At 47.7% G+C, this 20,894-nt stretch overlaps 1 protein-coding gene across 1 annotated transcript; it reads right to left on the reverse strand.

The window, feature by feature from the left end:
* Window positions 1-1,750: 1,750 nt before the first annotated feature.
* On the reverse strand, window positions 1,751-19,707 carry NCF1 (neutrophil cytosolic factor 1). Its single transcript, XM_016153227.2, has 11 exons — window positions 19,589-19,707; window positions 11,734-11,814; window positions 9,490-9,565; window positions 9,185-9,350; window positions 8,101-8,156; window positions 6,590-6,712; window positions 6,013-6,120; window positions 5,087-5,204; window positions 3,704-3,811; window positions 3,019-3,164; window positions 1,751-2,842 (listed from the first exon to the last, which is right to left on the reverse strand). The coding sequence occupies exons 1-11, from the start codon at window positions 19,658-19,660 to the stop codon at window positions 2,721-2,723; spliced, it is 1,176 nt and encodes a 391-aa protein (XP_016008713.2). The 5' UTR covers window positions 19,661-19,707; the 3' UTR covers window positions 1,751-2,720.
* Window positions 19,708-20,894: the final 1,187 nt, after the last annotated feature.

A 20,894-nucleotide genomic window follows, 5' to 3' on the forward strand; every position in this document is an offset into this window, starting at 1 on the left:
TGTCTATTCGCCATTGGACTTAGTGACCCAAAATTGTGAATACTTTCTGAGTTGGAGGAATTAATCTGACTAGGATGCAAAAAGGCTGAGGGTGCTGACCTGATGACCCATTCGGAAAGTGATGAAGAAGATGGGTTCTATAAAAGTAAAGGGAGATTGCAGATGGGAGAGATCAACCTCTAGGTGGTTACCTGCACAAGGCCCCAACCCCAGTTAAAGCCTGAATGCATGTCCTCAGACACAGGGGAAATAACCCAACTCTAGCCATTCCTGTCATTGAGAGGTTGACTGCAGGTACATCTGTGTCTCACTAGCTCAGAGGCTCACTTCCTTGTGGAGGGATTTAGGATAAACTGGTTTGCAATGGGGGTCAGAGGGACCAGCACCTGAGCAGATGTGTATCCAGAATATCAGAGGTGGGGTGCTGCATCAATCAGTCTTGCCCAGGACTCCCAGTTCTCTTGGATTTGGGATCTCACATAATCTTCAAACATCCCAGCGTGGCTGACAGGAGAAGATAAGTCTCCTCATTTTACAGGCAACTGAGGCTCAGAATGGTTGAGTGGCCTGCCCTAGGCCACACAGCCAGTAGAAGAATCTTCAGGATTCAAACCCAGGTCCATGTGACTCTAAAGTCCACATCTTCCTTTTCTAAGTGGCCACTGTGCCTGATGTGGAGACCTACCAAGTGTCTGTTGTACAGCCTCAGCTCATAGTCTATCATGTGCATGGCTTTCTGGTAGTTGGCCCATCGGTGATAGGGAAGAGACAGCAGGGTTCAGCCTGGACTGCCTTCTGTTGATGGGGACATTAATAGGATGATTTGAACCAACTCCTAAGGCCCCTAGATTCCTTCTTTACCCTGCAATGTGTGTTGGAACCAGGCTGGCTTGACCAGCACTGTCACTCATGTGACCAAGCCAAGACTGGGGGAAATGACTGAATTAATGGGGTGGTTTTCAGTAGCCATGGTGATGCAGTGTCTACAAATGGGAACATTTAGGAGTGCTGTGATCACAGAGATGGGGGCTGGATTTGGTGGGTCCCTGTAAGTTCCCAGGGCAGAGGGTGCACCGCATCTGCCCCAAAGTCCTGTCTTCCCATCCAGATTGGGCAGAGGAAAGAGCTGGTTACTCCTCCAGGACAGGACCCAGAAGTGGGGACTAGAGAGGGATCTGGAAGCCAGGCCACATCACACTCCCCCTTCTGAGCATCCCTCAGCCAGTGCACCACCCACCAGGACTGACACACAGATCATGAGCTCTGTAGTGTCAGGATAATGGAGTGAGTTCAGAAGGGCTTTGGAATCAGGAAAAAATAAATAAATAAATACCCAAAACCTGGATCTACCGCCCAGCTCTGCCACTTATTACCTTAAACAAATCACCTACATTTCCTGAGTCTTGGTTTTCTCATCCGTAAAATACCTACCTGACAGGGTTGTTCTCAGAGCTAGAGACAATGTAAAGAGGCCAGCACTATGCCTAGATGTAAGAAAATTGGCTGCACAGACAGTGCAGGCCTAACTTAGACCGAGGTGCCTGCAGAGTACAACCACCCGTTCTTGTCTGCTTCTCTGCGCATGGCAGAGGCCCATCGGGGGTGCCCTCCTAACCTCAGGAACGCCCACCACCCGAGCCTCCACACCAGCACACTGTCATGGGGCCAGCACAAGATCACCTCCAGGGGATCAGAGATACAGAAAAACAAGGAAAATGTTTGATCAGGACTTTATCTTTAAAAAAGAAAATCATGAAAATAAGTATTTTTTCTTATGCTGTATTTAATTATTTAAAAGTTACAATTGCAGCTGAACAAGTAAAGACGTTGGGGTTGCCTGTGGTTAATTTTTCCACAGCTTCCTATGGCAGTCCTTGATGCCGGACTTTTCTAGCAAATGGGTCTGCAAAAAGTAAAAGGAGTTAAAGGCCCAAGTGGTTTTCTCAAGGCCTTAATCATTTGATAGCCAATTATTCTCTTGAGAAGCATCTGTCCCCTTGCAGATTTTCCCTGATCTCTAAGGAAACCAGCCTTGCCTAGCCAGAAGCAGCTGTCCATGCCACCCATAGCCTTTGTGACAAGCTGCATCTTTTGCAATATTTGCAGCTTCAGTTTGCACCTTACTCTCTTTGCATTTTAGGAAAGACCCACCAGGAAAGCCTTTGAGGCCATGGGCTGGCCGTCATACTAGAGTAAGTAGTGAGGATCTGTTAATCATTGAATATTTGCTTTCTGGCACAGCCTTCTACACATGGTCATGCACCATGCTTATCCCCCTGACCATACACTGTGTCCACCCTTCTTCAGACTGTTCTGCTGTGGGGCCAGAGTTCAAAAAGGCAGTTTCTGTCCAAATGGTCAGCGGGGGCCAGCAGTTCCTCTTGCAATTGGCCTTGTGCAAATTTGATCTTGTGCAAATTTGATCTTGTGCAAATTTGACCAAGGCCAGGGCAGTATGCAACCTGACCTCAGCCATTGCAAACTTCTTCCCAGCAGAGCTCACAGCAATCAGTCCTAATTCTAGAAATACACCTAAGGGCGGGGCCCAGCAACCCCAGCGTCTCTGAAAAGCCTCTGTCCATTCCAAGCAACGTTTATTAAGTGTGGGCGAAAGCTAGGTGATATAGAGGCGGGGGCTCTATACCCATACATATACACAGGGATCCTGGTGGGAGGGGGCAGAAGAGCCAAGGTGCCATCTAGGGGGCGGTGCCGCGGCTTTAGACAGCTGACGCCAGCTTCCGCTTGGTGCTCTCGCTGCAGCGGTGCAGGATGAGGTCGGCGCTGGGCCGCGGGGGAACCGCCGGCTGAGGCTTCGGGCGCTCGGTCTGCGGCTGCTCCTCTGGTAGCAGGCAGCGCGGTTAAGTGAGAGGCCCCGCCCCTGGCCCCGCCTCTCATTACCCTCCAGGGCCGCCCCTCCCCTAGGCCCGGCGGACAACGCAGAGCACTGCGGTCCCGAAGCGCCTGGCCCCGCCCCCGAGGCCCCGCCCCCGCCCCCAGGCTCCGTCGGGCACTCACTCAGCGGGCTCCCTGCGCTCTGCGGCCCCGGCCGCATTTGACGGCGGCGCTGTTGCAAATAGCGGACGCTGTTGCGCCGGTAGGCGTCCTGGCTGAGGCGCTTCCGCGATCGCTGGTGGATGCTGTGCGCGTTGCGGATGGACGACCTGGGCCCAGCGGAGTAGGGGCGTTGGTCATCGCCCCGGCGTCCGCGCGCTCACGTCCCTGCCCACGGGGACTCGCATGGCCACCCCTGGGGTCCAACGGCTGGACCGAGGAAGTAGGGAGAGGCAGAGGGAAGCGGAGAAGGGAGGTCTGGCATGGCCAGAGGCGACTGCCCTTTGACGCGGACCCCTGCGGTGCCACGGAGTCCAGGCCCATTTCCCACGCCCCTCGCCAGCCTTCAGGCGGCCCTCTCCTGGAAGCCCTCCGGACTGCCTCACAGACCATCCCCAAAGGCTCAGATCATCGGCGCCGTCTCCACCTTACACTCTTGCTTTCCACCGCCTCGGTGCCAGCCCCACGGCGCGAGGTCGGAGGAGGGGCAAGTCCGGGCTCTTGACCCGGTAAGGGTGCTGCCTCCCTCTCCAGGCTCAGAGCTCTTGCCTTGTCTCCCCTGTCCTAACCCTGCCAATTCAGGACCTACCTAAGGAACGCAGCTACACCCTCCCTAGCCCCGCGCAGTGCCCCAGCCCCAGGGACTCACCTGCGGGGCGGCGCCCCTCGCCTCTTGATCTGGCTTTGGGCCAGGGTTATGTCCTGCCCTGCCTTCTGCAGGTACATAGATGGGAAGTAGCCGGTGACATCATCTTTCCTGCAACAGAGACAGAAACCCGGGCAGTGGGGAGATCAGGGTCCCCTCTAAACAATTGGCGTCAAGGCAGCTGGGATGTTGCAGACACCTGGACTGGCCAAAACCAGACCCTGTCCCTCTGGGCCTCAGTTTCCTCATCTGTGCAACACAGGCCCTCCTAGCTGTGACATGGGGGGGGGGGGGGGAGGGTGGAATTTGCAGATCCAAATCTCCCCAGGGAGATTTGCTGTAAAATGTCTGCAATACTATATTTGTTAGTATTTCTTTATATGATGATTGCCTTGTATGTCCTAAGAAACTTTTGCCCAACTCCACATCACCAACTTCTCCTATGCTTTTTTCCAAAAGCTTTTCAGTTTTGGTTTTTGTGCTTGGTAAAACCTGTGATCCATCATCCCAAATGTGTATAGTGTGAGGTAGGTGTCTAGATCTGTTGTTGTTGTTGTTGTGGTGGTGGTGGTTATTGTTGTCGTTCCAGCACCATTGTTGAAAAGATTTTTTTCATTCTCACTATTACATTTGGGAGTGAAAAAAAATGTTGACTAATACACACTTCACTCAGTAAAACTGATTCTTCTTGCCCAGTGGGAGAATCACAAGCAGATTCGCAGGGGTGCATAAAGGGTTTTAACGGAGTATGGGTCTAAAAGGTTGAGAAACCCTGTCTCAAAGCCTCCAAACCAGAGCCATGCTGAGGATGAGTGGTGTGGCCACAAGTTCACTGGGATCATGGGCTGACCCTGTGACCCAAGACTCTGAAAGCATGTGTAAGGACCTGGGGAGGCCCGGTGGCTCTAGGGAAATGGCTCTACAAGCCCCTGGGATTCTGCTTTCCCCAGAACTGGGGGGTGGAGGGGTGGGGGGGGCGGAGATTGGTACTCCTGCATTCATTTGGAGGAATAACAAGGGAATTACAGTGAAAGATGTCAAAGGAAAAGGGATGACAAATCTGTTCTACCAGTTATCAAGCATAATGATTAATACAGCAATTTGTTGTGTTGCTGAAGAAGGAATAATAGATGGATTGGTCAGGGGAAGTGACCTCAAGTCACAAAGGAAAAATGTACCCACTCTGACAAGGACACTGGATCTGAGAGACAGGGTGGGATTATCACTCATTTGCTACCATAATGGAAACAGCCCAGAGAGGGCCAGTGGTTTACCCAGTGTCACACAGCCAAGTGGACATCAGCACTGAGCCCAAACAGCCCTGCCACAGGCCAGGGCTGACTTGCAGGGCAGGCACAGTGAAGGGAGGGTGTGCTCTTCTCCTACCTGATGACCCACCAGCCATCCAGGAGCTTATGAATGACCTCTATGGTTTCGCCCTGCTGCAGGGATACTTCATCGTCCATTGCAGCAGTGTAGGCTCTGATGGTGACGTAGGGCTCTCCTGGTCCACGGCGGGAGAAGGGGCAAGGTATGAGAGTCTGCCTAGCATGAGGTTTGCCAACTCTCCTGTTCTCTCTGGGCCTGGGGCTTCCTCCAGCTGGTCCTTTTTGGTCTCTTTCTGCAGGCTCCTTCAAGCAATTTGTGGGGCACCCTGGAGTTCTGCCCTCTACCCACTCAACTCAGGGCAATATTCCCACTCTCAACCACCGCCATTCACACCAGGGGTCAGGAACTCCCATGACTGCAGAGGCCTTGTCAGGCACCTAAGTAGAGGAGTAGTTGGGTGGGAAGTATGAGAGTGGAGCACCCATCTACATGACACCTTAGCCACTCAACTCCAGCCAACTGTTGGCATAGGAGACTTCAGGCCCAGTGTACACACCTTTTCCAGTTTTTAAAGAAGAGCCAAAAATCCATATAAAATTATGAAATCTCAATTTTAAAATACAGGTAACCTTATTTTTTTCAAACTCCACAAGAGCCTCATCCGCCTCTTCTAATCAGTAATGATGCCCCCTCCTCCAGGAAGCCCTCTTTCCTGAGGCTCGGGTCTGCTCTTTATTCAACTTCCCACTGGACCTGGCCCCAGCCAACTGCCACCTCTATTCCACCTCTTGATTTCCTGCGTTGACTAAGGGCATCACCTTCTACCAAAACCAAGCCAGACTGTGGGTCTCAACCCTGACTCCCCCTCTGCCGAGCCTTCAACATGTTTGACCCCAAAGTAGTCGCTTGTAGCTTTTCAATATCCCCAGGCCCTTCCCGCTCCTTCCTCCCATACTCCTACAGCCATGGAGGTCAGGGGGCACCTGCATAGTTGGGTTCTGGTTCCTCTGCCTCGTCAGGACTGTCCAAAGGCTCCAGGTAGGATGCCGGGACCCAGCCACGCTTTGTCTTCATTTGGCAGAACCACCAACCTGTGTCAGGGGTATGGGGTGGTAAGTCAGGTCTGGCCTAACAGCCTCCCTCAGCCATCAGGTGGTGAGGACACTTGGACACAGACCCATAGACATCCAACACTCAGATTCAGAAATATCACCTTCACCATACTCCACATCAAAATCACACACACCCACACACACACATGATCACAGAATAACAGCTCGGAACCCATTTCACACATGTGACGAGGCATTTGCCCACCCCGCTTGAATTTTATCCCCAGAGTTGCGCAGTGAGGCACACAATATATGCAGACACCCACAGCTGCCACAGGGTACACGCTCAGAAAGAGGGTGACCCACAGTGTGGGGAGGACAGTCAAGGCCCAAGTGGGCCAGGTGGGAAGGAGGCTGGAGGCTGCCTGAGAGGCAGAGCCTTGGTGGGGACTGTGTCCATTAGCCCAGGCAACAGGGGAAGAAGGTCCAGGCAGGGCAGGAGGCTGACCACTCTCGCTTTTCTCCACGACGTCCACCACGTCACCCATGGCCAGAGCCATCTCAGAGCCTGAGCTCTTCTCATAGTCAGCGATGGCCCGGTAGGTTTGCAGGATGATGGGGCCTGTGATGTCTGGGCAGAGGGAGGACGGGGTGAGTGGACACACTGCAGAGGTGGGCCGCCTCTTCCTGGCTCTCCCACAACTGGCAGTGGCATCCCAACCCCACCCAGCTTCAGGCACGTCACAGGTGGACATGCCCTGCAAGCTGGAAAGCAACGGAAACAAGTTGGCCTTTGCAGGCCTTCATTTAGTGAGCACCTAGTGTGTCCCAGATGCTAGTCACACACTTTATACACATCCTCTTTTTCATTCAATGAGGTTAGCAAGCAGGCCTGCACATGAATCCCCCAGGGGTCATGCTAAAACAAGGTTCCGATTCCATTAGTGTGGTCTGAGAGTCTGCATTTCCAATGAACCTCCTGGCAATACTGCTGCTGCTGCTTATTATGGGCTGAATTGTATCTGCCCCTACCCCCTGGAATTCATACACTGAAGCCCTAACCTCCAGTACCGTAGAATCTGACTGTACTTGGAGATAGAGCCTTTAAGGAAGTGATTAAGGTTAAACAAGGTCATAAAAGAGGGGCCCCGATCCAACAGGACTGGTGTTCTTATAAGAAGAAGAAACACAAGGGATGTGTGTGCACAGAGGAAAGGCCATATGAGGACACAGAGAGAAGGCAGCCATCTGCAAGTCAAGGGGAGAGACCTCAGCAGGACCCAACCCTGCTCACACCTTGATCTCAGACTTCTGGCCTCCAGAACTGTGAGAAATAAATGTCTTGTCTGAGACCCCCCCCATCTGTGATACTTTGTTATGGAAGCCCAAGCTGGCTAAGTAAGATACTGCTGGTCCCTGGACCACACTTTGAGCGGCCCAGAGAACTCGCCAGACATCCTGCTGACTGGCGGAAAGCCTGCTCCACATTTAGTAGCTGTGTGACCCTTGGTGAGAGTCTCAAATTAAATCAAGCCTCAATGTATCCAGCTGTAAAATGAGGATCATAGCACTATAGTACCTATTTCATATTGTAATGAAGATGATTACATGAGCTAATACATGGAAAACATTTAAAATAATGCCTGCCATAGAGTAAGTGCTAGATAAATGTTAGGTAGTATTATTAACAATTATGCAATAAAGATTAAATACTGTCATGCCCCTGTGGCACCCATGGAGGTCACCTTTGCCCCTAAACCTGTTCATTCAGCCACAATATCCCCCAGGGTCTGTGCTGAGTTCTGCAGCCATGGAGGCAGGGGAAGCACCTTCCTCGCCAAGGACCTCTCTTTGCTGTCCAGTGACCCTCAAAGATCTCAACTCTTCAGTGTGGCCACCAACACCCTTTCAGCTGCTCTCACCTTCTGCCCTTTTCCCTGCACACCCCACACTCAGATCCCTGATCATGATAACAGTCTCCTCAGGGTGACCCGCACTGGCTGCCCGTGGGCCTCTCACCTGTAACATTACTCTTGCCATCTTTAGGCACCAGGTATGTCTCTGGCTTTTTCACCCTGCAGAAGAGAACAGTCTCAGTTAGACACTCGGCTTCCCACAGGGGAATGGAACACTCCTGGTGGCCCTACAGAAGAACTTCCCACAAGGAAAAGGAATGTGGAAATGAGGGCCAGTACAGAGAGGACTGGCAAGGAAAGGGCATTGGGAAGGACAGGGCAGCTGCTTGGCCAGCCCAAGGAGGGACCTAAGCCTCCTGCAGACCCCAAGGAGAAGGCGCCAGCTGTTGAAGAGAGCAAGGGCCTCACCCCGCAGCTGGCTAGAGCAATGCGCTGGGTCTGGGAAAGGCTCCTGTCCAGCTCCCTGGACCAGAGCCCACAGGAAGTGGGCTCTCTCACCAACGGGGCTGGTAGGAGCTGCCCTTCCCTGCACCAGGAGTGCATTCAGGGGCTAATAAGCACTGGCTGGAGCAATGCTGTCTGTCTATGGTCTCCCTGTCTTCTGGTCAGTGACCAGAGAGAGACAGAGGGAGAGACCTTCAGCCTATTCCCTTGGAATCCTATTCAGCCTCTCAGATGCCCTCAACACAGGGCTCTGAAGACAGGAGACCCTGGGGCAGAGACAAGCAGAGAATGAGGTGACAAAAGGGAGCCAGGGGCCTGAGACTGGCTAAGCAATTAACAGAGGCCCCTGCCACATCTCCTCTGGGCTCGCACTTCACCTTCTGTAAGCACTCTCCACCATGCCCAGGACTACATTTAGCCCTCATGCCTATCACACGTAGGGAAACTGCTTTCAGAAGGCTTTCAGACCTCTGGCCCAGAGCACCTCCCCCGGCTCCATGACACTCAAGGGGGCCAGATGGAGACTTGGAAATAATGCTGGGTGGTTCCAGATACATTGGCCGGAGTTGGAATCATGCCGCCTTCTCTTTCCAGCTTTGTGACTTTAGGCAAGTTGCTTCTCTTCTCTGAGCTTCAGTCTCCTCATCTGTAACATGGGGAAAGTCCCGCCCCCCTCCAGGGTGGGGTTCACTACCCCATTTCATCTCCCACCTGCCTGGGAATGGGACAAGGAGGCCACTCACTGGCTGTCCGTGGGGAGCTTGAGGTCGTCGGGGCGCACCTTGAAGAAGTCCAGGAGTTGCGGACAGCGGGAGATCTTAACAGGCAGGCCCATGAGTGCGTTGTAGTATTCAGTGAGTGTGCCCTGGCGGCTCTCAGCTACCCGCTGCCCATCAAACCACCGTGGTGCTAACCGGACCAGGAGGGGCACCAAAGAAGCAGTGAGCATTTTCTCAAGATCAAGTCTAGGCAGGGGTAGGGGGTGAAGGGGGCATCTTAGAGGGCAGGTGTGGGTAGCCAGGACAAGTAACCCGACTGAGCCCCTCACCTGGCAGATGGGGAATGACCCTGTTCTCTGGGTTGATGTCACCAGCCTCAATAGGAAACATTTCCTTTAAGGTTTTCTAGACAGAAAAGGAGATGTTAAAGAATATTCCTTATTACAACACCATAAAAGCACAAAATGGAAATGACCTAAATACGCTTCTAGTCACTCGGGCAGAAACTTCTGGTGGCATCCTCGATTCCTCTTCCTTTCCCGCCTCACGTCCGAGCTACCGGCAAATCCTTTCGATTCTACTCCCAGTATCTACCCAGAGACTCTGACCCTTCTCACTACCCACACTGCTACCACCCTGGGCCGGGCTTCCACCAGGCCTGGATTTTACAACATCCTCCTTCCACCCCTTGTCTGCCCTCAATCCAGCACCCAGAGGGACCCTCTGAAAACCTAAGATGGATCCTATCCTTCCTCTGCTCGGAACCCTCCCTGCCTCTCAGCTCACTCAGAGTAGAAGCCAAAGGTGAACGTTAATCTTCAAGTCCCCAAGAGACAAGCCCCTGCCCACCTCATTTACTCCATCTGCAGCAGCTCTCTCCCTCCTTCACTCTGCTCCAGTCACCTTCGAATAGTCCAGGCCTACTCCTGCCCCAGGGCCTTTGCATCAGCTATTCCCATTATCCATCCACAATACCAATGGCGATCTTTCTTTTTCCCCTTTCTTCAAAGCCTTGCTCAGATATCACCCCTCAATGAAGCCTTCTCCCTGACAATTCCTTCTCCTTACCCAGTCCGTCCTTCCCCCGCCAGTTTATTTTTCTTCATGTTCTAACAACCATCTAACACACTATGTAAACTACTTTTTTTTTTTTTAACCTCTTCTCCTAACTCCTCCACTAGAACTTAAAGTCTACAAGGGTGGGCAAGGATTTGCATCTGCTGTTTATACCCTCATCACCTTCAGCAGTGTTTCCTGCTACGAAATAGAGCATGACTGGCACTTAATTGGTGTTCAATAAATAGTTGTCGAATGAAGGAATCCACCAATTAATAAAAGGGGCTAATCCTACAATGGAATAATATAGAACACACACACCTACCAGCAAGGACAGGTCTCGAAACCATAGCCTAATGATGGTAAGAAGATAGACAAGGAAGCCAGGGGCACACTGACAGCTTTTATATGGACTACGGGAAATGCATGTTCAGCACTACTGCATATTGCTCTTGGGCTCTGTGTGCGTGTGTGTGCGTGTGTGTGTGTGTGCGTGCACACACGCACAATCACCCAGGGTAGGAGCTGGGATGGGGTATGGGATAAAGGGAGTCTCCTACTTCTTTTATAATGCTTTATTTCCCTTATCTTAAAAAAGCCTTGTAGCAAACAGCCCAGTGACATCGTTGTGATGCCAAGTGCTAGGGGTGCAGGGCTGGTTATAGTCTTCTTCGCATTTAACACATTTCACTTTCATTTCTCTCATAAGAGAAATGCAGGAACCCACGCAGTCCAGGACTCCTTCCCCAGTTAGGAAGGGCCCTGTGCGTAGAGTGGGCTCTTGGGAGACCTATCTGGCTTCTGTGGACCTCCATCCACTTGACCCTTTCTCAGACCAGGAACCAGCAGCCAAGCTTTGCACACTATAACCCCACAAATGAGCACCCTCAATTCCATCCAGCAGTCATTGGTGTGGGGATCCTATGGAGTTTTAGAGCCTATGGGATTTACTCATGTAAACCTTGATGACGGCAGGCACCCATAAAGAAGAGGACCCGGTTTCTTGGGTGTCATGATTGTCAACCCTCCTTCTGATCCACCAGCAATCCTCATCAGGCCAGTGACCCTGAGCAAAAGTCTAAGTTCCTGGGATGACAACCATGGTGGCGATGCTGGCCAGGTTGCCCCCTGCTGGGATCGAGCAAGCGCATGCCTGAAGAGTGCCCCCTTGAGCTGATCTTGAATGGATATAGTTTCTGTGTAGGAAGATGAAAATGTTTTAGAGATGGATGGTGGTGATCATCACACTACATTGTGGATATATTTAATGCCACTGAGTTGAACACTTAAAATTGTTAAAATGGTAAATTTGTGTTAGATATATTTTACCACAATAAAAATACTTTAAGTAAAATGTTTTTTAGTTAGAAATATACCCCCTTAACTGTGGACTGGTTAGGGGGAGCCTCTGGGTTCTTCGGCTCCCAGTCAGCACCTGGGGCAATTTCCTCCCCCAAAAACAGAGCTAAGACTGGGTGTGGAGTCCCCTCCCTGACCCCTCCCCACTGAGCACTCACGTGGAACTCATAGATCTCCGTGAACCGCCGGTAGACCACCTTCTCAGACAGGTCCTGCCACTTCACTAGGAACATGTACACCTAGGGGACAGCCAGGGTGAGCGGACCTCATTGAGCTTCCAACAGGGCCTTGCCATGCACCTGGGCAGCACCCCATCCCCTGGCGGAAGTCTGGAGGACTGGAAGTTGGGGGAGAGTGCTTTTGGGGGCAACCTGGGCCATAGGAAGGGCGCCAACTTCATGGACCCCAGAGCTGTCACTCTCCAGCTTCAGGACCCAGGGCATGATAATCGGCTTCTCTCTTACTAACTCAAATTCCTCATCTGTCAATTGGAGAGAAAAGTAAGACCTCACGCTAGGGCTAGTATGAGTTTTAGGACATAAGATATAGAAAGGGCCGAACTCAAACAATATAAGAACTCAGTAAGGTACCGTATGGTTCCATTTACATTAAATATCCAGAATAGACAAGTCTGTAGTGACAGAAAGTAGATTAGTGGTTGCCAGGAACAGAAGGGTGTAGAGGGGGGTGAGAAATGAAAAATAACTGCTAGTGGGTACAGCGTTTCCTTTGGGGTGATGAAAATCTACTATAATTGATTGTGGTGATGATTGTGCAACTCTGAGAATATACTAAAAGCCACTGACCTGTACACCTATGCAGGTGAATTATATCTCAATAAAGCCATTATTTTTAAAATTCAGTAAAGAAAAATAAACCTGCAAAATAGCTAGAATACTACTCAGCCACAAAAAGGAACAAATTGCTGATGTATGCAACAATCCGAATGAATCTCAAAAGCATTAGTGAAAAAAGTCAAACATCTCTCACACCTGTTAGAATAACTATAATCAACAGAACAAGTAATAACAAATGTTGGAGAGGATGCGGAGAAAAAGGGACCTTCATACAGTGTTGGTGGGACTGAAAATTGGTACAGCCAATTTGGAAAACAGTAAGGAGGGTCCTCAAAAAACTAAGAATTGATCTATCATATGATCCAGCAGTTATATTTAACCCAAAAACTTGAAAACTCATATCCGAAAAGATATTTGCACACCAATGTTCATAGCAGCAATATTCACTGTGGTCAGGACATGGAAGCAACCGAAGTGTCCTACAATAGATGATTGGATAAAGAAGCTGTGGTACATATATACAATGGAATATTACTCAGCCATAAGAAGAGATGAAATACTGCCATTTGTGACAACATGGATGGACCTCGAGATAATCATGCTAAGCGAAAACTCAGACAGAAAAAGTTGAAAATCACATGATATCACTTATATGTGGGTTATAAACCTAAAAGCAACAAATGAACAGGACAAACAGAGATTTATGGACATGGACTGTAGACTAGTGGTTACCAGAAGGGAAGGGGGAGATGAGTGAGGGGAGGTAGATGGGGTAAAGGGGGTCAAATATGTGGTGAGAGAAAGAAATCTAACTATGGGAGGTGAACACATGCTGTATATATATATATGCCTTACTGTTAAAGTGTATAGCTGAAACTTGTTGGATTTCATTAACCAATATTACCATAAATTAATTAAGTGATTAATTAATTGACTAATTAATTTTAAAAAAAGAAAGAAAAAAGTCAAACATCAAAGGCCACACAGTGTATGAGTCTATATTCAAGACTTTCCACAGCAAGTCCAACTAATTTAAGACAGAAAAACGTCATCAGAACAGTGGTTATCTTTGGAGGACAAGAGAGGAATGACTGGGGCATGAAGGAATGTTCTGGAGTGATGGTAACACTCTCTGTCTTGGTGAGGGTTTGGGTTACATAGGGACATGCACCATCATAAACTCAGTAAATATATCTCTAAGAGTCATGGATTTTATTTTATGTTAGTTATATATACACACACACACACACACACACACACACACACACACACACACAAATACTAAACTCTTGTGATATGTATGCTGAAGTATTTAGGGTAAAGAATACTGATTTTTGCCCTTTTGCTTTAAAATGCACTGAAAATAAGACAGATGACGGATGGGTGGATAGATAAGTGATTAAGCAAATATAAGAAAATGTAAATGGTATTGCCTACGCAGTGGGTGTGTGAGTGGTTGGTTTGGGGTGAGGGTTATTTTTGTTTTGTTTGTAAAATTCTTTTCACTTAGTTGTAACTGTGTTTGAAAATTTTCAGAATAAAATCTTGGGGAATAAAAAGAATAGCTACCAAAGAATACAAGGTTTCTCTGGTGATGATAAAAATGTTCTAAAAACTAGATTATGGTGATAGTTGGACAAGTTGGTAAATATACGAAAAAAAAAATCCTCTTTCACTTTAAATGGGTGACGTAATTGGTATATAAATTATGTCAATAAAGCCATTTAAGAGGAAGATGAGTACGATGAACTTCAGGCAGCTTTCAGGATAAACTACAGGTGACTCTAATGTTCATGATTAGATATAAGCATTCTAATTCAGACAAGGGAATTCAACAAACTTCTCTGTAAAGAGCCACATAGTAAATACTTCAGGCTCTGTAGGCTCTCTGGTCTTTGTCCCAACGATTCAACTCTGTTGTTTATGGTCAAAAACAACCATAGAAGAGATGTAAATAAATAAGCCTGGGGACAAAATAATAGCTAAAAAAGAAGAGGTATGTGAGAGACTATCCCTATCACATATTAAAACAGACTATAAAACCTTTGTAATTAAAACAATATGCTTCACACCTGTTAGGAGAGTTGCTATTTAAAAACACGGAAAACAGGAAAAAAAAAAAGTGCTGGCAAGGATATAGAGAAATTGGAACCCTTGTGCTTTGCTGTTAGATATGTAAAATGGGACAGTGGCTATGAAAAACAGCATGGCAGTTCTTCAAAAAAATTAAACATATACCATATAATCCAGCAATTCCATTTCTGGGTATATATCCAAAAGATTGTAAAGTAGGGTCTTGAAGAGATATTTACACACCCACATTCCTAGCAGCATTATTCACAATAGCTAAAAGGTGGAAGCAACCCAAGTGTCCTTTGACAGATGAGTAAATAAACAAAATGTGGTATATACATACAATAGGATATATTCGGCCTTCAAAAGGAAGGAAATTCTGACAGACGCTACAACATGGATTAACCTTGAAAATATTGTTAAGTGAAATAAGGCAGACACACACACACAAAAACAAACATTATATGATTCCATAAATATGAGATACCCCAAACAGCCAAATTCATAGAGACAGAAAGTGGAATGGTGGGGGCCAGGGACTGGGGGGGAGGGACAGGAAGTTAGTTAGTGTTTATGGGTACGCAGTTTTAGTTTGTGATGAGTGAAAAAGTTCTAGAGATGGATGGTGGTGATGGTTGCACAACAATGTGAATATACTTAATTCCACTGAACTTACATTTAAAAATGGTTGTTAAATTTTATTATGTACATTTTATCACAATAACTTTAAAAAGCAGTGTCATACTATAAATGAAAAAACCGTGGTACAAAATAGAAAATCTAGGAATAGATCAAGTACTTACATCAATTCAGGATGTGATAAAAGTGGCATTTCAAATCACAGAAGTAAAGGTGGATTTTTAAAAAATTGGTGTTGAGACAACTAGCCTTTTAGAGAAAGGTAAAATTGGATTCGTTTCTCACACCACACAGCACAATAACCTCCAAATGAATCAGAGATATAAACGAAAAAATTGAAACCATGTAAGTGCAAATGAAACTGGTGCTAACACTGAAACCTAGGTGGCCCCTGGGGGACCTAACGCTGAAACTAGACCATGACAGGTTTTTTTCCTCTTTTTTAGCGACTTTCAGCAGTTAACACCAGGCTTCCTCACAGTACTCCAGAAACCAGCAGACCTAGACAGATCAAACTAGTCCCAGAGGCTTGAGCAGGTACAGTTAGCAGCCAAATGACCCTAAGCTGACCTCAAGAGCATAATAGATCCGAAGTGCTTGGAACTCAATTAACAGAGGTGCCGCTGTTTGCCACTGGAACCCTTTAAGAAGCGAGAGTTCCATCGATAAGGAAGAACCCTTATTGATTAGACACGAACACATATAGGACTACTGACCAGTCAAAATCTGCCAGACTGAAATTACTTTATTCTGTCCTGCTCTCTTTCACACTGCTGACCTTAGATATCTTAGTTCCAAGACTATCTATTCAGATCCCTTGAATTAGAATTAATTAATATGCATAGCTCCTCCTCACCTTGCTCTTTAAATTTGCTTCAGATCTTTATTTGGGGAGACAAATTTGGGCTTTCTCCCTCTCTCCTCATCCAGCTACCTCAGGAATAAAACCTACTCTTCTCTGTGATAAACCTGTTGCTCCGGAATCTGGCCTCTCTATGTGACCAACAAAGGACCCACCAACTTTGGTTGGTAACACAAGAAGGAAACATGGATATATGGGAAGATGTTCTATCTGACTCAGAACCTAAACGCAAGAAAGAAAAGATGCCTATTTCAAATACATCAAAAATTTTCCAAACTTTTGCATATAAAACCATAAGTAAAGCCAAAGTACAAACGATAAACAGAGAAAATAGTTTCAATACAATACATAAATGGTTAATGTTCCTAATATAAAGAATTTTTTTAAATTTGAAAGAAAGAAGACAAAAACTCTGATAGAAAAATGAGCAAAAGGCATCAGATGTTTCATGGCACACACATGTATGTATATATGTAACCCTTAAATATGTAAAGAGAGGTTCAACTTTACTCATAATAACATAAATGCAGGATGGTTACGTGATCGCAAATGAGTAAAAAACTAGATGGTTATTTGGAGAAACAAACAATGGCATAGTCACACAATGGAAAATTATAAAGATGCAAAAAAATTAGAGACTCAATGAATTCATTTGGAGGGAACTCCAGAATATTACAGGAAAATGAAAAAAAGCACAAATACTATGTCTCCTTGTTTGTTATCTGTGTGTAGTTAGGACAGAATAATAAGAAAATATTCATATATGTATGCACTTATTTTTGTGAAGAGAAATATAGACAACATGAACCAGAATGAGTCTTTGAGTATATTTTTATGACGTTTTGATATCTGATCACATGTGAACATTTTACATATTTAAAAATAAAATCCATGAGGAGGAGCTTCTGGTTCAAGATGGTGGTGCAGGAAACACTGAACTCACCTTCTCCCACGAACACATCAAATTTACATCTACAGACAGAGCAGTTTCCCCTGAAGAAGAACCGAGGGCTGACTGGACGGTTTTTGCACAACAAACAAGAGTGACCACACAGAAGAAGCTGGTAGAAAAGCTAGAGAGAGAGCACTGTGGGCACCCCACCCCAACCCACCTCCTTGTAGGCAGGAGGGTCCCGGAAGGGCCCAAGTGGACTTGCCTACCCTGGGGCATAGCAGAAAAAAACTGGTTTAAAGCAGGGATCCCCAACTAGTGGTCTGGGCCTGCTGGCGAGCAAGGGAAACTTCATCTGTATTTGCATCCGCTCCCCAGCACTAGCATCACCGCCTCAGCTCCACCTCAGATCATCAGGCATTAGATTCTCATAGGAGCACCAACAGTCCCTTCATGCCAAAATGGTTGGGGACTGCTGGTTTAATTGCTATACAGGAGGGACATTCATTTACTAACCCTGGAGTATCTGCCAAGCCGGAGGGGAGCTGCAGGAACTCTCCCCAGAGATGCAGGCACCAGAGTAGCACCATTTGTGGCCTTCCCCCTTTCCGTGGATGACAAATGGAAGAGCTTGATCCAAGAACTCATCATAGGCAAAAGCCATCCCAGTGAACCCCCGACCCAAAACAGCTCCACTGCTTGCCCCAGGACTTCCTTCAGCTTCACAGATGTCCTAGCTACAGTTCCCACCTAGGTGTGGCTTTCCCCAGGACTTACTGCACGCCACGTAGGCTTCAGCTCCAGGCCCTGGTTCAGCTTGCCCCTGGGACTACCTGAAGCCTGAGCCTGCTCCAACTGGCCTGTTACAACTGGCCTGCCAAGGCAGTCCCAGCACAGCTTGCCCCTAGAGACTTCCCCTGGCCTGTGATCATTCCTGCTACAACTCCAGGTCCCGATAAAGCTTGCCCCTGGAACTCCCTTCATCCCACAAATACTCCAGCTCTAGCTGGCCTGCCAAAGACAGCAGATGCATTCTACAAAGGGGAGCTGCTACACAAGGCCACCCCTTCAAGACTGGGAGAGGTTGCTCTTTCACCTAACTCATAGAAAGAAACAGAAAACAGCCAAAATAAGCAGACAGAAAAATATGTCTCCCACAAAAGATCAGGACAAAACCCCAGAAAGAAAACCTAAACGAAATAGAGACAAGCAATCTATAAAATAAAGAGTTCAAAACACTGATTATAAAGATGGTCAATGAATTAGAGAGAACAGATGAACTCAGTGAGATAACAAAGAGATAGAAACCATGAAAATGAACCAGTCAGGAATGAAGAAACAATAACTGAAATGAATACATTAGAGCTTGAAGGAGCTCCCACTGGCCAAATCTGGGACAATCTGAACATCAAAATTAGTAATGATAGTAATGGATTATAGAACCCATTGAATAAATCAGAATCCATACTGACAGAAGTAAATAAATAAATAGGGAGGAGAGAAGACCCTTACAATAAAATATTAACTAAAAATGTAGAAGGAATGATAGAGTTTAAAAATCACTATTTGGCAATCATTACGGTAATTTGATTCAGCCAAGAGCCATCAAGATCGTATAAAAACAGGATGTTCGCATAGCTTCAAATAATCTCCCTGCCAGTTAGTTGTTAATTTCAAAGGGGGAAAATAGTAACTTTACAGTAGGGAAACTTGGAAGACATGTCCAGGACATGACGATCAATTTAGCATCACCAACATGGGAACAAGTTGCAACTGTCTGCCACCTGATATGATCAATGAGAAGAACACAGCTCACTTCTGGTGTATTCTTGTCACCTGTGCTTAACCTGAATCTAAGTATCAGATGAACTCAAATCAAAGGAGATTCTACAAAATAACTGGCCCCATCTCTTCAAAATGTCAAATTTGAGAAGGACAAAGAAAGGCTCATTAAGACTGATCCAGATGAAAGAAGGCTGAAGCGACATGACAACTGAAATGTAGTAGGTGATCTTGGATTGGATCCTGGACCTAAAGATTCTTACTACAGAGGACAAATAGGACAATGAGTGAAATCTGAATAAAGTCTGTGGGCTGGATAACAGTGTTGTAACAATGTGAATTTCCTGATTTTGACACATTTGCACTGTAGTTATGTAAGAGAATGTCCTAGATTTTAAGAAATAAACATCAAAGTATTTGGAGGTTAAGAAACATGTCTCCAACTTACTCTGAAGAGTTTCAGAAAAGTTATATGCAGAGAAGAAAGGGAAGGGGGAGGGAGGAAGAGAGAGAAAGTGAAAGAAAGAGGATATATCTGGATTTTCCCTGGACTTCTGAGCTTGGGGAACCAACCTATAGTGGAGTGGTCATGTCTGGGCCCACACTTCCCCACCCCAGGGGCAAGAGTGGGGAGTGGGGATATTTTTACCCCCTTCCCCTATGGTGGTGTCACTACTGGCAGAAATATGACTCTGAGGAAAACAATTCCACAGGCAGCTAGGAGGACAGAGAGCCAGCCACCAGCCCTCCAGATCACTCCCTAAGAACAAGGATGGTCAGGGAGGGCTGCCGGTAGAAACACTGCGCGGCACCAATGTGAGCGCTGGCTGACTGCTGGGAAGGGCACAAAGGACTCTTGGCTGGGGCTGGGGAGCGGGGAGTGAGGTGGGCTGGCGTGTTTTTAAGGGGCCCATGTCCACCGAGGCCCAGAGACCGGGAGCCATTTGCCCGCAATCCCCACTACTCACGTAGTGCTGGCTGGGGACAAAGCGCTTCTCAAAGCCCAGGAGGGCGATGTGGCGGATGAAGGTATCCCCCATGGCGGTGCTGCGTGTGGCCTCACTACTCTGGGTGCTCCCAGCTGGGCCTTAAATGGGCTAGAAAGAGGAAGTCACTGCTGTCGCAGCTGGGCTAGGGGAAGGAGGGAGCTGGAGGGAGGCGCAGAAAGGGCTTCCTTCTTTCAGTTTATGGGACTCTCCAGGGGCCCATGGCGGCGACGTGGGTGGTCACACGCACGCATGTGTGCAAGGACATGCTTGTCCTGTCCTCCCGTGGCCTGCAAGGCCCCAAAGGTTGGAGCGTGCCCATCTGCTACCCGACTCCTCCTGGTTCCCTCTGCCCCGATCCCACCACCATTGGCCTCTCTGCTGCTCCTGGAACACAAAACTGCCCCCATCTCAGGGTCTTCCCTGGCAGGCTCCATCTGGACCATCTTCTCCAGATCTGTAACTCCCTCCCTCACTTTCTCCAGGTTTCTACTCAAATGACACCTCCTCTGAGAGGCTTTCCATGATAATGACACATAAAATATCAAAACTTCATGCTTCCGCCATGCTTCCTTTCTGTCTTTATTTAAAGCACTTGTCACAACTGGCATATTACCTCTTTTATTTTATTTTTACGATGTCTCTCCTTACTACAGCGTGAGCCTCATTAGAGCAAGGACTTGACCTACATTGGCGCCCAGTGAGCCCTCCATAAATTTTTGCATAGTAACTGCATCTTTCACTGAGTGAATGAATACCTCCATGGGAGTGTGTGCAAGCAAGCCTTAGGTGCACATCCCTAGTGTGTGAGCCTGGCTGAGTGCCAATGGCAGCTGGGACAGACATTCTGACCTTAGTTCAAATTTTGATCAAAGAATGGACACTCAGAGCACACTCAATTTCCTCCCGAGTGAAATAGGATCACCATCTCTGCCCAGAAATGGGATCACCATCTCTGCCCAGAAAGGGGATTTGGGAGGAAGAGGTGAATAGGGGAGCAGCATGCCTGAAAGGTTGGAGCCTCCTCACTAAAGCCTGGGGCTCTAGGGCCCAGTAGATGTGGTCTGGGAGGCTCAGAGGTTATAGAACTGGTCCAAGGTCACATAGCAAGTGGCTCAAACCCAGACGGTTTGTCTGCAGGCTCAGGTGGGTAGGGCCAGTTTGTGGCCCAGACTGGCAGATTTGCAAGGTTGAGAGACATGACAAAGGCAGTTGGCACTGAAAGCACTCAGAGTCATGGTCCCCTTGGACTATTGTGGGCAAGGACTGACACCCAGCTCAGAAAGAT

This window comes from Rousettus aegyptiacus, unplaced genomic scaffold, assembly GCF_014176215.1.
Source record: "Rousettus aegyptiacus isolate mRouAeg1 unplaced genomic scaffold, mRouAeg1.p scaffold_m13_p_8, whole genome shotgun sequence".
Lineage (NCBI taxonomy): Eukaryota > Metazoa > Chordata > Mammalia > Chiroptera > Pteropodidae > Rousettus > Rousettus aegyptiacus.

What these genes read in the sequence shown, in the direction of transcription:
- NCF1 (XM_016153227.2), bottom strand. Translation starts at nt 19,660, where the DNA reads ATGGGGGATACCTTCATCCGCCACATCGCCCTCCTGGGCTTTGAGAAG. An exon ending in CGGAGATCTATGAGTTCCAC is followed by an intron (nt 9,566 to 11,733) that starts GTGAGTGCTCAG and finishes TTTTCTGTCTAG; the next exon opens with AAAACCTTAAAGGAAATGTT. An exon ending in ACCAGAACCCAACTATGCAG is followed by an intron (nt 5,205 to 6,012) that starts GTGCCCCCTGAC and finishes GCCGTGGACCAG; the next exon opens with GAGAGCCCTACGTCACCATC.